The 13,782-nt window shown below is 44.9% G+C and overlaps 1 protein-coding gene across 2 annotated transcripts in view; it reads right to left on the bottom strand.

Moving 5' to 3' along the window:
- The window catches only part of slc39a10 (solute carrier family 39 member 10), an 86,202-nt gene that overhangs the window by 48,820 nt on the left and 23,600 nt on the right, over positions 1-13,782 (bottom strand). For both annotated transcript variants that reach the window (XM_078228626.1, XM_078228627.1), the window contains exon 3: positions 267-1,185. In XM_078228626.1, coding sequence (XP_078084752.1) covers positions 267-1,169 — 903 coding nt within the window. In that variant the 5' untranslated portion in view covers positions 1,170-1,185. The remainder of the gene's footprint in view (positions 1-266; positions 1,186-13,782) is intronic.

Raw genomic sequence — 13,782 nt, 5'->3', positions numbered from 1 at the left:
CAGGGGAATGAGAAACAAAATATTTATGAAGGCTTGGAGCTTTCTTTTTCCAAAATGATAAATTAGCTGAATTTCATGTTATTACTGATAAAGAAAATTATATATTACAAATTAAGCCTAAACAATTAATTACAAAGGGAAAGCTTACATTTAACAGTTCTGCTTTGATCAATGAGGAATCATTCTGAAATGACTTCATCATCATTTAAAGAATACGTAAAATATAACATATTCACATGCTATTAATTTGGCTCAGCCAGCCTCACCTCATCATACATAAGTTCAGATTCTAGGTGATCTTCATGATTCGATTTTGAGGAACTCAAATCTTTCCTTCTTCTGTGCTGAGAAGCTGCTTCGTCTTCAGAAGCATGAAGATACTCATCTCCATCACGTTCACTCTTAGGCATAATATTGAAGAATTCCTCAGGAGATGTAGTTAATGTCACTTCTGGTTGTTTTGTTATACCTCTATGTTTTTTGCGTTGTTTTGACCTTTTTTTGGGTTGCTGCTGTAATGTGCTAACACCTGATGGGTCTGGAAGTTGTTCTCCATCTTTATGAATCTGTGAACCTGCAGAATGGGCAGCGCTCCGATGATGGTTGTGGTGATGTCGTCGACGTTGATGGTGAGCAATGGGTGTAGTCGAAGTGGTGTGTGTGTTCTGGCTATCAGAGTTTTTGCAATGCCTGACTTTCACTTTGGGAACTGGTACAGTTTGGTCATTTGCTGTGTGATTGGAGTGTGAATGGGAGTGTACATGCTTATGTTTGAGCAACCCTAAAAAGTCTAGGTCTGAAACATGATCATGATCATTGTGCTCATGTTCGATCTCTACAACGTTAACTTCTCCGAGACCCAAGTTTGATAAGAGTTTCTCTAAACCATGAAAGGTCAACTTCCCATTCTCACCATAACGACTGAACAGTTTTTGAATGTAGTATATCTGTTTATTTTCTGCATGATGTAGAGAGCTCTTGCTGGGGTTATTTTGAAGATACGACTCCTCAGAGATCTGGTAATCATTGTGCTTATGTATATGGTTCTCCTCAGGAGCATGGTTATGATCATGGTTATGTTCATGGTCATCATGGCAGTGGTTGCAATGGTGAAACAGAAAAGTGAGTAAGCAAATTAAACAAAATTTTGTATGTAGATGTACCTTCATGGCGTATATTCTGCACCTGAAATAAAAGAAAAGAGTTTCAAAAAAAATGCACTGAATCCATCTTGTCACAAAAATATGATTGCCGTACCAAGGTGAATTTGAAAGATGCCCGAGACAAGAGAAAAAAAAATCAGTCATGTTTCAACATAAATCACGAGGTCATAGAACATGATTTTGGGTGGCACAGTGGTTAGCACTGCTACCTCACAGTGCCAGGGACCCAGGTTCAATTCCAGCTTTGGTGTCTGTGTGGAGTTTGCATGTCCTCCCCATGTCTGCGTGGGTTTCCTTCGGGTGCTCGGGTTCCTCCCAGTCCAAAGATGTGCAGTTTGGGGGACTGGTCGTACTAAATAGCCCCTTAGTGTCAAAAGATAGTTTAAAAGTTTATTTATTTGTGTCACAAGTAGGCTTACATTAACACTGCAAGTAAGTTACTGCGAAAATCCCATTGTCACCACATTCTGGTGCCTGTTTGGGTACACTGACGGAGAATGTAGCCTAGCCAATGCACCTAACCAGCACATCTTTTGGACCGTGAGGGGAAACTGGAGCACCCGGAGGAAACCAACACAGACACGGGAGAATGTGCAGACTTTGTATAGACAGTGATCCAAATCGGGAATTGAACCTGGGTCCCTGGTGTTGTGAGGCAGCAGTGCTAACTACCGTGTTGACAACATGTGCAGGTTAGGTGGATTAGCCATGGTAAATGCACAATGTTATGGGAGTAGGGCAGATTGGAGGGCCTGGGTGAGATGGTCTTTCAGAGAGTCCTTGCAGATTCGATGGCCTCTTTCTGTACTGTACAGATTCTATGGTTCTAACGTAGCAGTCATTGTGAAAACACAAATTCATATATGGCTTCTTTGCCAAACAGAATATTTATTAAAAATTGACATACATAATAAACATGTGCGGTTTGAAAAGGTATTGTAGTTTTGAATTTTAATCATGGAGTCATTATGGCATAGGCCATTTGGCTCAGCATCCATACTGACAAATCTAGTCAGTTCCACATCCTCTATTATGAGGCGTGAGAGATGGAGGGGGGAGGGCAGGAAAGGGAGTGAGACAGGTGTATATGTCTATGTGAGGGAGAGTGCATGTGTGAGGAAGAGGGAGAGAGAAATGTGCATGTCTGATGCGAGTATCAACTTTCCAGCATTATTCCTCCCATTAAAAGTGACAAAAATGTAATTAACATGCATCATTTCAGTAAGACTTAATTTTCTTTCCTGGGAACCTTTTAATTACTCACTCCTAAAGTGGGTACTACCTCCAAGGATTAACGTTAAGTGGCCATGGGAGTGTGGCTTGGCCAGGGGTTAATGTGAGGGAGCCATGTAGTTGGTGAATGTATTTGTGATAATTCCTTATACATAGCCAGAGCTAGAAAAGACTTGTTTACATTTGATTTCTGTGTTCACGCTTATTTCACGGCCAAAAAAAGGAGTCAATGTTACAAGCATGCTTGGAGTTCTCTGATGTTCTTGTGAGGCCACTAGTGTGATGATAGTAGTGCAATTGACAGATTTTTTTAATGTTTAAGGAGGATGTTTAAAAATTCAGCTTTATGCTACAGGCAGTCGGCTTGTCTACTAGGAGTGCAGCTCAGATTTTGAAAGAGCAGGATAATTATTCCTTTCAACCATGCAAGTGTTTATTTTAAGTAGAGCTGAAGGACTTTTGCTTACTTAAATCCCCCTGGGATTTATGAGGAGAGTGATTGACAAGGTCATTTGATGAAGCGGTTAATATGTAGAGCTAGGTCTGGAGCAGAGAGGAAAAAAACTTTTGCAGAAAGCAATTCGTTGCAGCTGAAGCCTGGTTGAAGTTAGAAGGAATTGGCAGGCTTGTGGACCTCTATCTTTCTCTGAAAGCAAGTATGCCTGGGTTTGCTAGCTGTACTTATTTAAAAGTGGATTTGACTTTGGAGCAAATCTAGTCAGTTCCACATCCTCCCTTCGTAATCCTCTAAGAGGACTCAGAATAACAGGGAGGAGGGGGAGGCAGGCAATAATAGGGAGGGGGAATAACGGGGAGGGGGAATAACAGGGACAGGAAGTGGCAACAAGTTTATTTCCTAGTGTCACAAGTAGGCTTACAATAACACTGCAATGAAGTTACTGTGAAAATCCCCAGTAACAGGGTGGAGTAGAGGTAGTACGGTGGCAAGCATTGCTGCCTCACAGCGCCAGGGACCCGGGTTCAATTCCGGCCTTGGGTGACTGTCTGTTTGCACTTTCTCCTCATTCCTGCACGGGTTTCCTCCGGGTGCTCCGGTTTCCTCCCACAATCCAAAGATGTGCGAGTTAGGTTAATTGGCCATGCTAAATTGCCCCATAGTGTCAGGGGGACTGGCAGGATAAACACATGGGGTTAGGGGGATAGGGCCTGGATGGGATTGTGATCGGTGCAGACTTGATGGGCCAAATGGCCTCCTTCTGTACTGTAGGGATTCAATGATTCTATTCTATGATTTAAGCATGAATGGGGCTTATTTGGATCTGGAACAGTCATAAGCTCGAAAGTTGCTTCCTTTCATTGTTAGATATTGTTCAACTGTTAATGGTTAAGCTGCTTCATTTGTTCGAATAATAATTTAAACTGTGTTATAAAATAAGGCTTGTTTCGCTCTAACATATCCCTACTTTGTCAGTGGAATCATTCCTGGAAAGAAATATTCTGTCCTCACATTTATGCCAAAATAGAAAAATTGTTGGGGTCTCATCTGGCTTCATAATATACTTTGGGGTTCAGGTCCAGGACATTAACACTAGAAATTCCACAGCTCAAAGTTTGGGAAACCCTGCTCAGCTAAAATCCCTCACCTTGAATACATTCTGATAACATACTAATATGCGAAATGGAGCAGAAGTAGATCAGGTGGCCCCTCGAGCACGTTCCACCATTCAAGAAGATCATGCTGATCTGTTTGTGTTTGGAGTTCCACATTGCCATCTCCCCATTTAACCATTGATTTCCTTGCGTACCAAGAATCCATCTACCTCTGCCTTAAAAACATTCAGTGAAATTACTTCTACTGCCTTCTGAGGCAGAGTTCCAAAGTCCCCCCTGTAACTCTCAAGGGCACTCAGATCTTTCCCAAGTATGGTGATCAGAACTGGATGCAATACTATAATTCTGCTCAACTAGAGCTTTATAAAGCATTCGGCATAGCTTTTGGTTTTTGTACTCAATACCTAAAGTCCAAGATCCCAATGCTTTGCTAATTACTATCTTAAACACTCTGCTACCTCCAAAGATCGATGCACATGAAACCGCCAGATCCTCGTGTTCCTGTATCCCTGTACACTCTTTGGAACTGTTCCATTATGTCTAATGCTTCTTCTCCCTATCACTTCTGCTAAAATGCATCATCTCACACTTCTCTGAATTAAATTCCATCTACCGCTTCTCTGCCCGTAAACCTAGCCTATGTCCTATAGCAGTTGATTTCTATCACCTTCATTGTTCGCAAATTTTGAAATTTTACTCTGTATTCAAATATCTAAGTAATTTATATATCAAAAAAGTGATCCTAGCACTACCCTGGCAAACAATCCTCTAGTTTGAAAAGCAACCATTTACATGATTCACTGTCTTCTGTCCTTAAGCCAATTTGTTTTATCCAAGCTGACACTCATCTTCCCATTCCACAAGCCTTGGTTTTATTAATCAGCCTTTTATGTAGTATCTTGTCAAACTCTTCCTAAAAAATCATATAGATAGCATTTATTGCATTCCCTTTTCTATTCCTTCATCAATAAGTGTCAGAAATAAAAATTTTGAAAATTATAAAAGTTTGTAATGATGTAATGAACTAATCTTCCCCAAATAATTATTTTTTTAAAACCATATTTACTATCTGGGATAGGAAAAGGTAAAACAGACTCCCTGTTCTCTTTAACAAAGTTAGAGGAACCAATAAACTTATTTTATTGCACATAGACTAACATAATCTTCTTTGGGCCATTTTGGCTGTATTCAAAAATAATTACAACTTTGTTTTCCGGCAAAGAGATCCACATCGATACCAGGTACAGCAATGTATAGTTTCAATAAGAAAATAATAGATCTGCAAACAATTTGGGATCTGCTGTGCATGAAATGAAACTAATTTGATTAAAACAATATAGACTGTAACAGTGAAAGTTGTGGTTCAAAATGCTTTATTATGCATGTTAACCTAGAAAACTTAAGTTTACAGAACCTCCAAATCACTGACAACTCAAGAACATGTTGATGTGAAAAGAATTGTCTTTGTACCTTAAATGGTAGGTATTTATTCACATACCTTGGGAGGAAAGTACTTAAGTACAGTCTTTTTCCTCCCGAACTCTATATGCTCCTTCAATACCAGTTCTCCCATCACCTCCCCTTCCCACCAACCCCATCATTTTTCCAGTTCTCTGCCTGATGTTTTGTGCAATCCTTCCCACTGCCCTGTCAAGGTTGCAAGCTTTTTTGCGAAACAAGGCGGGGGAAAGAAAGGGAGAGAGAGAGGAAAAAGAGAGATGGACAACTGTTGAAGGCACAAAATTGGTGGTCAATTTTAGGGGAAATCTGTAGATTCTCTCCCAAGAAAAACCGAATGCATTCTAATTCAATGTAAGCATTTGCTGCTTCCGAGCTAACGTTTTTAATCCAAAAAGTGAGATTTGGAACTCTGCCAAATCATCAACGAACAAACAGCTCAAAATTCACACTTCTACATTCAATCCCTACCACGCTGGCTCACAAAGGTGGTTTAAACCAAACCTTCCGGTCCCAATTCACAGACACTGCATCCCATCCAACTTCTTCATTTAATTCCTCTAACCCTCCTAATGGCAATCTTCTCACTCTTGCTCAACAATTAAATCTGGCAAGCTTCTTTTTTGTCAATTCAACATGACACTCTTCCTCTTCTAACTCAGTTACTGCTGTTCTTTTCTCTCAGCACAGAAATCATAATGACACTGGACTTGCACTCCAGCTAAGGCACCAAAGCACCATTTTCAGCTTCTCCCCAGTCTACCGTGAACTTCTGACCTCAACCCCTTTCTTCTTGTTTTCAACTATTTCCCTTTATTACTACCCATGGATGCCAACTGCTAAACAAAAACATACTGTGGGCATGTCTGGGTAGATTAAAGGCCTGGGACCGGTGTAAAAAATTGGTATCAAGTTGGGTAACCAACAGGGTCATGTTGCAGGTGGGAGGGGCAAAGAGAAAACATATTTTGGATTTGTATGAGGCATGGATTAAACAACTTTGGGAGTACTACATGCCATTGTGGCTATCCCATTATAAAAATGGGTAGTTAAGTGAAGAACTCAAAAACAAAGGGAATCTGATAGATGTTGACAAAATTATAAACTGTTTTGACAGAATAAAAGAGCAAAAGATGTATTTCTATTGTTTTGGAAAACCTTGAAGGTATAATCTCTGGATCATCACTAGACGAATGAAAGGAAATATATATTGAATTCTCTTCTAGAAAATTGTGACTGAGGCAGACTACAATAAAATTTTGAAAAGGTGAACCATTTGCTTTGGAAGAATGTATATAATATGAAAAAAAGGATAGAGTTGAGTTAGAAACATAGAAAACTACAGCACAAAACAGGCCCTTCGGCCCCACAAGTTGTGCCGAACATATCCCTACTTTTTAGGCCTACCTATAACCCTCCATCCTATTAAGTCCAATGTACTCATCCAGGAGTCTCTTAAAAGACCCTATTGAATTTGCCTCCACCACTACTGACGGCAGCCGATTCCACTCGCCCACCACCCTCTTGTGTGAAAAACTTCCCCCTAACATTTCCCCTGTACCTACACCCCAGCACCTTAAACTAGTGTCCTCTCGTAGCAGCCATTTCTACCCTGGGAAAAAGCCTTTGAGAGTCCACCCGATCTATGCCTCTCAACATCTTAAACAAAGAACAAAGAACAATACAGCACAGGAACAGGCCCTTCGGACCTCCAAGCCCGGCCGTCCCTGGTCCAAACTAGATCATTCTTTTGTATCCCTCCATTCCCACTCCGTTCATGTGGCTATCTAGATAAGTTTTAAACGTTCCCAGTTTGTCCGCCTCCACCACCTTGCCCGGCAGCGCATTCCAGGCCCCCACCACCCTCTATGTAAAATACGTCCTTCTGATATCCGTGTTAAACCTCCCCCCCCCTCACCTTGAACCTATGACCCCTCGTGAACGTCACCACCGACCTGGGAAAAAGCTTCCCACCGTTCACCTTACCTATGCCTTTCATAATTTTATACACCTCTATTAGGTCACCCCTCATCCTCCGTCTTTCCAGTGAGAACAACCCCAGTTTACCCAATCTCTCCTCGTAACTAAGCCCTTCCATCCCAGGCAACATCCTGGTAAACCTCCTCTGCACTCTCTCTAAAGCCTCCACGTCCTTCCGGTAGTGTGGCGACCAGAACTGGGCGCAGTATTCCAAATGCGGCCGAACCAACGTTCTATACAACTGCAACATCAGACCCCAACTTTTATACTCTATGCCCCGTCCTATAAAGGCAAGCATGCCATATGCCTTCTTCACTACTTTCTCCACCTGTGACGTCACCTTCAAGGATTTGTGGACTTGCACACCCAGGTCCCTCTGCATATCTACACCCTTTATGGTTCTGCCATTTATTGTATAGTTCCCCCCCTACGTTAGTTCTACCAAAATGCATCAATTCGCATTTATCTGGATTGAACTCCATCTGCCATTTCTTTGCCCAAATTTCCAGCCTATCTATATCCTTCTGTAGCCTCTGACAATGTTCCTCACTATCTGCAAGTCCAGCCATTTTCGTGTCGTCCGCAAACTTACTGATCACCCCAGTTACACCTTCTTCCAGATCGTTTATATAAATCACAAACAGCAGAGGTCCCAATACAGAGCCCTGCGGAACACCACTAGTCAGGCATCCAGCCGGAAAAAGACCCTTCCACTACCGCCCTCTGTCTTCTGTGACCAAGCCAGTTCTCCACCCATCTAGCCACCTCCCCCTTTATCTCATGAGATCCAACCTTTTGCACCAGCCTACCATGAGGGACTTTGTCAAACGCTTTACTAAAGTCCATATAGACGACATCCACGGCCTTTCCCTCGTCAACCATTCTAGTCACTTCTTCAAAAAACTCCACCAGGTTAGTGAGGCATGACCTCCCTCTCACAAAACCATGCTGACTATCGTTAATGAGTTTATTCCTTTCTCAATGCGCATACATCCTATCTCTAAGAATCCTCTCCAACAACTTCCTGACCATGGAAGTCAAGCTCACCGGCCTATAATTTCCCAGGTTATCCTTCCTACCCTTCTTAAATAACGGGACCACATTAGCTATCCTCCAATCCTCTGGGACCTCACCTGTGTCCAGTGACGAGACAAAGATTTGCGTCAGAGGCCCAGCGATTTCATCTCTCGTCTCCCTGAGCAGCCTGGGATAGATTCCATCAGGCCCTGGGGATTTGTCAGTCTTTATATTCCCTAACACTTCCTCCCTTGTAATGGAGATTTTCTCTAACGGGTCAACACTCCCCTCCGAGACACTCCCAGTCAACACATCCCTCTCCTTTGTGAATACCGACGCAAAGTATTCATTTAGGATCTCCCCTACTTCTTTGGGCTCTAAGCATAATTCCCCACTTTTGTCCCGGAGAGGTCTGATTTTTTCCCTGACAACCCTTTTGCTCCTAACGTATGAATAAAATGCCTTGGGATTCTCCTTAATCCTGTCTGCCAAGGACATTTCGTGACCCCTTTTTGCCCTTCTAATACCTCGTTTGAGTTCGTTCCTACTTTCTTTGTATTCCTCCAGAGCTCCCTCCGTTTTTAGCTGCCTGGACCTAACGTACGCCACTCTTTTCTTTATGACCAATCGCTCAATTTCCCTGGTAATCCACGGTTCTCGAATCCTACCCTTCCTATCCTTCTTTTCTACAGGCACATGCCTATCCTGCAGCCCTAACAACTGTTCCTTAAAAGACTCCCACATGCCAGATGTGGATTTACCCTCAAACAGCCTCTCCCAATCAACAGCTGCCAAATTCTGCCCAATCCCACTAAAGTTAGCCTTCCCCCAATCCAACACCTTACCCTTGGGACACCACTCACCCTTTTCCATCACTATCCTAAAGCTAACAGAATTGTGGTCACTATTTGCCACATGTTCCCCTACCAAAACTTTGAAGACCTGACCGGGCTCATTCCCCAGTACCAGGTCCGGTATAGCCCCCTCTCTAGTCAGGCTATCTACATATTGTTCCAAAGAACCTTCCTATTCGCATTTTACAAATGCCTCCCCATTCAGACTCCCAGCCCTACGCGATTTCCAGTCTATACCAGGGAAATTGAAGTCTCCCACGACAACAACCCTATTTTTCCTGCACCTATCCATTATCTCCTGACATATCCGTTCTTCCACTTCCCTTGGGCTGTTGGGGGGCCCGTAGTATACCCCCAACATAGTGACTGCGCCCTTCCTGTTTCTGAGCTCCACCCACCGTGACTCGTTACACGACCCCTCTGAACCGCTGTAATATGCTCTCTAATACCGCTACTCCCCCACCTCTTTTGGCCCCTCCTCTGTCTCACCTAAAACACTTGTACCCCGGAATATTCAGCTGCCAGTCCTGTCCTTTTAACCATGTCTCTGTCACCGCAACCACATCCAAATTCCTCATAAGCATTAAGGCCCTAAGTTCGTCTGTCTTACCTGCTACGCTCCTTGCATTGAAGTAGATGCACTCCAGACCTCCAGGCCCAGTGAGGTCATCCTCCCCCAGAGTGCTCTTCTTCTTTGCCAGCCTTGTCCTGGCCCCAAGCTTGTCCCCAGCCTCTACACTTGTAGACCTAATTTTTTGATCCCCACCCCCCTGCCATATTAGTTTAAACCCACCTGAACTGCACTAGCAAAACTCCCAGCCAGGATATTCGTGTCCTTCCAATTTATTTGTGACCCATCCTTGTACAGGTGCCCTCCTCTCTTGAAAACTTCCCAGTGATCCAGGAATATGAAGCCTCCCTCCTGAACCAGTCCTTTAGCCAAGCGTTCAATTGTACTATCTCCCTATTCCTAGCCTCACTGGCCCTAGGCATTGGGAGCAGCCCAGAGATTGCCACTCTGGAGGCCCTACTTTTTAGCCTATTTCCCAACTCCCTGAATTGCTCTCGTAGGATCCCCCTGCTCTTCCTATGTACGTCATTTGCACCAATGTGTACAATGACATCCGTTTCTTTATCCTCCCCTTTTAATATGCCTCCTATCCGCTCGGAGACATCCAGTACCCCAGCCCCAGGTAGGCAGACTACCATCCTGGAGTCCCATTCGCACCCACAGAATCGCCTGTCCGTGCCTCTAACCGACACGTCCCCCACCACTATTGCTCTCCTAATCCCTCTCTTTCCTCTTCGGGCCACAGAGCCCGACTGTGTGCCAGTGACCTGGTCACTGTGGCTTTCCCGTGGAGAGTCATCCTCCTCCACACTATCCAAAACAATATACCTGTTTTGGAGGGGGACAACCACAGGTGACCCCACCACTAATTGCTCACACCCCTCCCCTCTCACACCTGTCGCCGAGCCCTGGACAGGCACTGGAGTACTCTCTGGTACGTTACCCTTATGACCTTTACTCCTCCTAACTGTAACCCACGTGTCTTCCCCCTGAGGCCCCGGTGTAACTACTTGCCTATAACTCATGTCTATTTGTCTCTCATTCTCCCTGACTAGACTAAGGTCATCAAGCCGCTGCTCCAGTTCCCTGACGCGGTCCCTCAGGAGCTGCAGTTCCACGCACCTAGCTCAAATGTGAACCTCCGGGCGGCTAGGTGTTTCCGGGAACTCCCACATCCCACACTGAAAGTAACAAACTGGCCTATCACTCATAGCTACCCTTTATAGGAATGGAAAAAAAAACGTACCCCGCTTCACCCTTTCCCCGAAGCCCTGTGAGCCAAAGCCCTTACAGCTCACACTCTACTCCCTGCTCACTCTGCTGCCCGCTCCCGACACTGCCCGCTCAAAAGTGTGGCCTGCTTTTAAACCCTCCAAAAATCTTCCCAGGCTTCTCCTGGGCCTACTTCCTGTTTTGGATTTTAAAAAACCTCCGATTTTTTGCACAAATTTAACTGAAAAATAAATAAATAAATCACATGCACAAACACACTGCCTTACCCTCAGCCTGCTCCTGTGGAACAATCTTATATACCTCTATTAGGTCTCCTCTCATCCTACGTCTCTCCAAGGAGAAAAGACCGAGCTCCCTCAATCTATACTCATAAGGCATGCCACTCAATCCAGGCAACATCCTTGTAAATCTCCTCTGCACCCTTTCAATCTTTTCCACATCCTTCCTGTAATGAGGCGACCTGAACTGAGCACAGTACTCCAAGTGGGGTCTGACGAGGGTCTTATATAGCTGCATCATTATCCCCGGACTCCTAAACTCAATCCCTCGATTGATAAAGGCCAGCACACCATACGCCTTCTTAACCACCTCCTCCACATGCGGGGCCGATTTTAGAGTCCTATGGACCCAGACCCCAAGGTCCTTCTGATCCTCTACCGTACTAAGAGTCTTTCCCTTTATATTGTACTGCTTCATCCCATTCAACCTGCCAAAATGGACCACGACGCATTTATCTGGGTTGAAGTCCATCTGCCACTTCTCCGCCCAGTCTTGCATCCTATCTATGTCCCTCTGTAACTTCTGACATCCCTCCAGATTATCCACAACCCACCAACCTTCATGTTGTCGGCAAACTTACCAACCCGTCCCTCCGCTTCCTCATCCAGGTCATTTATGAAAATGACAAACAGCAAGGGTCCCAGAACAGATCCCTGGGGCACACCACTGGTGACCGACCTCCAATTAGAAAAAGACCCATCTATACACACTCTCTGCCTCCTTTGGGCAAGCACAGTAAGAAGTCTCACAACACCAGGTTTATTTGATAGCAAATACCATAAGCTTTCGGAGCACTGCTCCTTCGTCAGATGGAGTGGATATCTGCTCTCAAACAGTGCACAGACACAGAAATCAAGTTACAGAATACTAATTAGAATGCGAAACTCTCCAGCCAGCCAGGTCTTAAAGGTACAGACAATGTGGGTGGAGGGAGTATTCAACACAGGTTAAAGAGATGTGTATTGTCTCCAGACAGAACAGCTAGTGAGATTCTGCAAGATCAGGGGGAAAGCTGTGGGGGTTACTGATAATGTGACATAAATCCAACATCCCGGTTTAGGCCGTCCTCATGTGTGCGGAACATGGCTATCAGTTTCTGCTCAGTGACTCTGCGCTGTCGTGTGTCGTGAAGGCCGCCTTGGAGAACGCTTACCTGAAGATCCAAGGCTGAATGCCCGTGACTGCTGAAGTGCTCCCCCACAGGAAGAGAACAGTCTTGCCTGGTGATTGTTGAGCGGTGTTCATTCATCCGTTGTCGTAGCGTCTGCATGGTTTCCCCAATGTACCATGCCTTGGGACATCCTTTCCTGCAGCGGATCAGGTAGACAACATTGGCCGAGTTGCAAGAGTAGGTACCGTGTACCTGGTAGATGGTGTTCTCACGTGAGATGATGGCATCCGTGTCGATGATCCGGCACGTCTTGCAGAGGTTGCTGTGGCAGGGTTGTGTGGTGTCGTGGTCACTGTTCTCCTGAAGGCTGGGTAGTTTGCTGCGGACAATGGTCTGTTTGAGGTTGCGTGATTGTTTGAAGGCAAGAAATGGGGGTGTGGGGATGGCCTTGGCGAGATGTTCGTCTTCATCAATGACATGTTGAAGGCTCCGGAGGAGATGCCGTAGCTTCTCCGCTCCGGGGAAGTACTGGACGACGAAGGGTACTCTGTCCACCGTGTCCCGTGTTTGTCTTCTGAGGAGGTCGGTGCGGTTTTTTGCTGTGGCGCGTCGGAACTGTTGATCGATGAGTTGAGCACCATATCCTGTTCTTATGAGGGCATCTTTCAGCGTCTGGAGGTGTCTGTTGCGATCCTCCTCATCCGAGCAGATCCTGTGTATTCGGAGGGCTTGTCCGTAGGGGATGGCTTCTTTTACGTGTTTAGGGTGGAAGCTGGAGAAGTGGAGCATCATGAGGTTATCCGTGGGCTTGCGGTACAGTGAGATGCTGAGGTGACCGTCCTTAATGGAGATGCGTGTGTCCAAGAATGCAACTGATTCCGGAGAGTAGTCCATGGTGAGTCTGATGGTGGGATGGAAATTGTTGATGTCATCATATAGTTGTTTCAGTGATTGCTCACCATGACTCCAAAGGAAGAAAATGTCATCGATGTATCTAGTGTATAGCATCGGTTGAAGGTCCTGTGCGGTGAAGAAGTCTTGTTCGAACCTGTGCATGAAGATGTTGGTATATTGAGGTGCGAATTTTGTCCCCATGGCTGTTCCGTGTGTCTGGATGAAGAACTGGTTGTTGAAGGTGAAGATATTGTGGTCCAGGATGAAGCGGATGAGTTGTAAAATTGCATCTGGAAACTGGCAGTTGATGGCATTGAGTACTGAGGCCGTTGCAGCAATGCCATCATCGTGGGGGATGCTGGTGTAGAGTGCCGAGACATCCATTGTGACGAGGAGTGCTCCTGGTTCAACTGCTCC

The sequence above is a fragment of the Mustelus asterias genome, chromosome 14 (genome assembly GCF_964213995.1).
Source record: "Mustelus asterias chromosome 14, sMusAst1.hap1.1, whole genome shotgun sequence".
Classification (NCBI taxonomy): domain Eukaryota; kingdom Metazoa; phylum Chordata; class Chondrichthyes; order Carcharhiniformes; family Triakidae; genus Mustelus; species Mustelus asterias.
The sequence above is the reverse complement of the archived record's forward strand: the minus strand, read 5'-3'. Positions and strand labels throughout refer to the sequence as shown.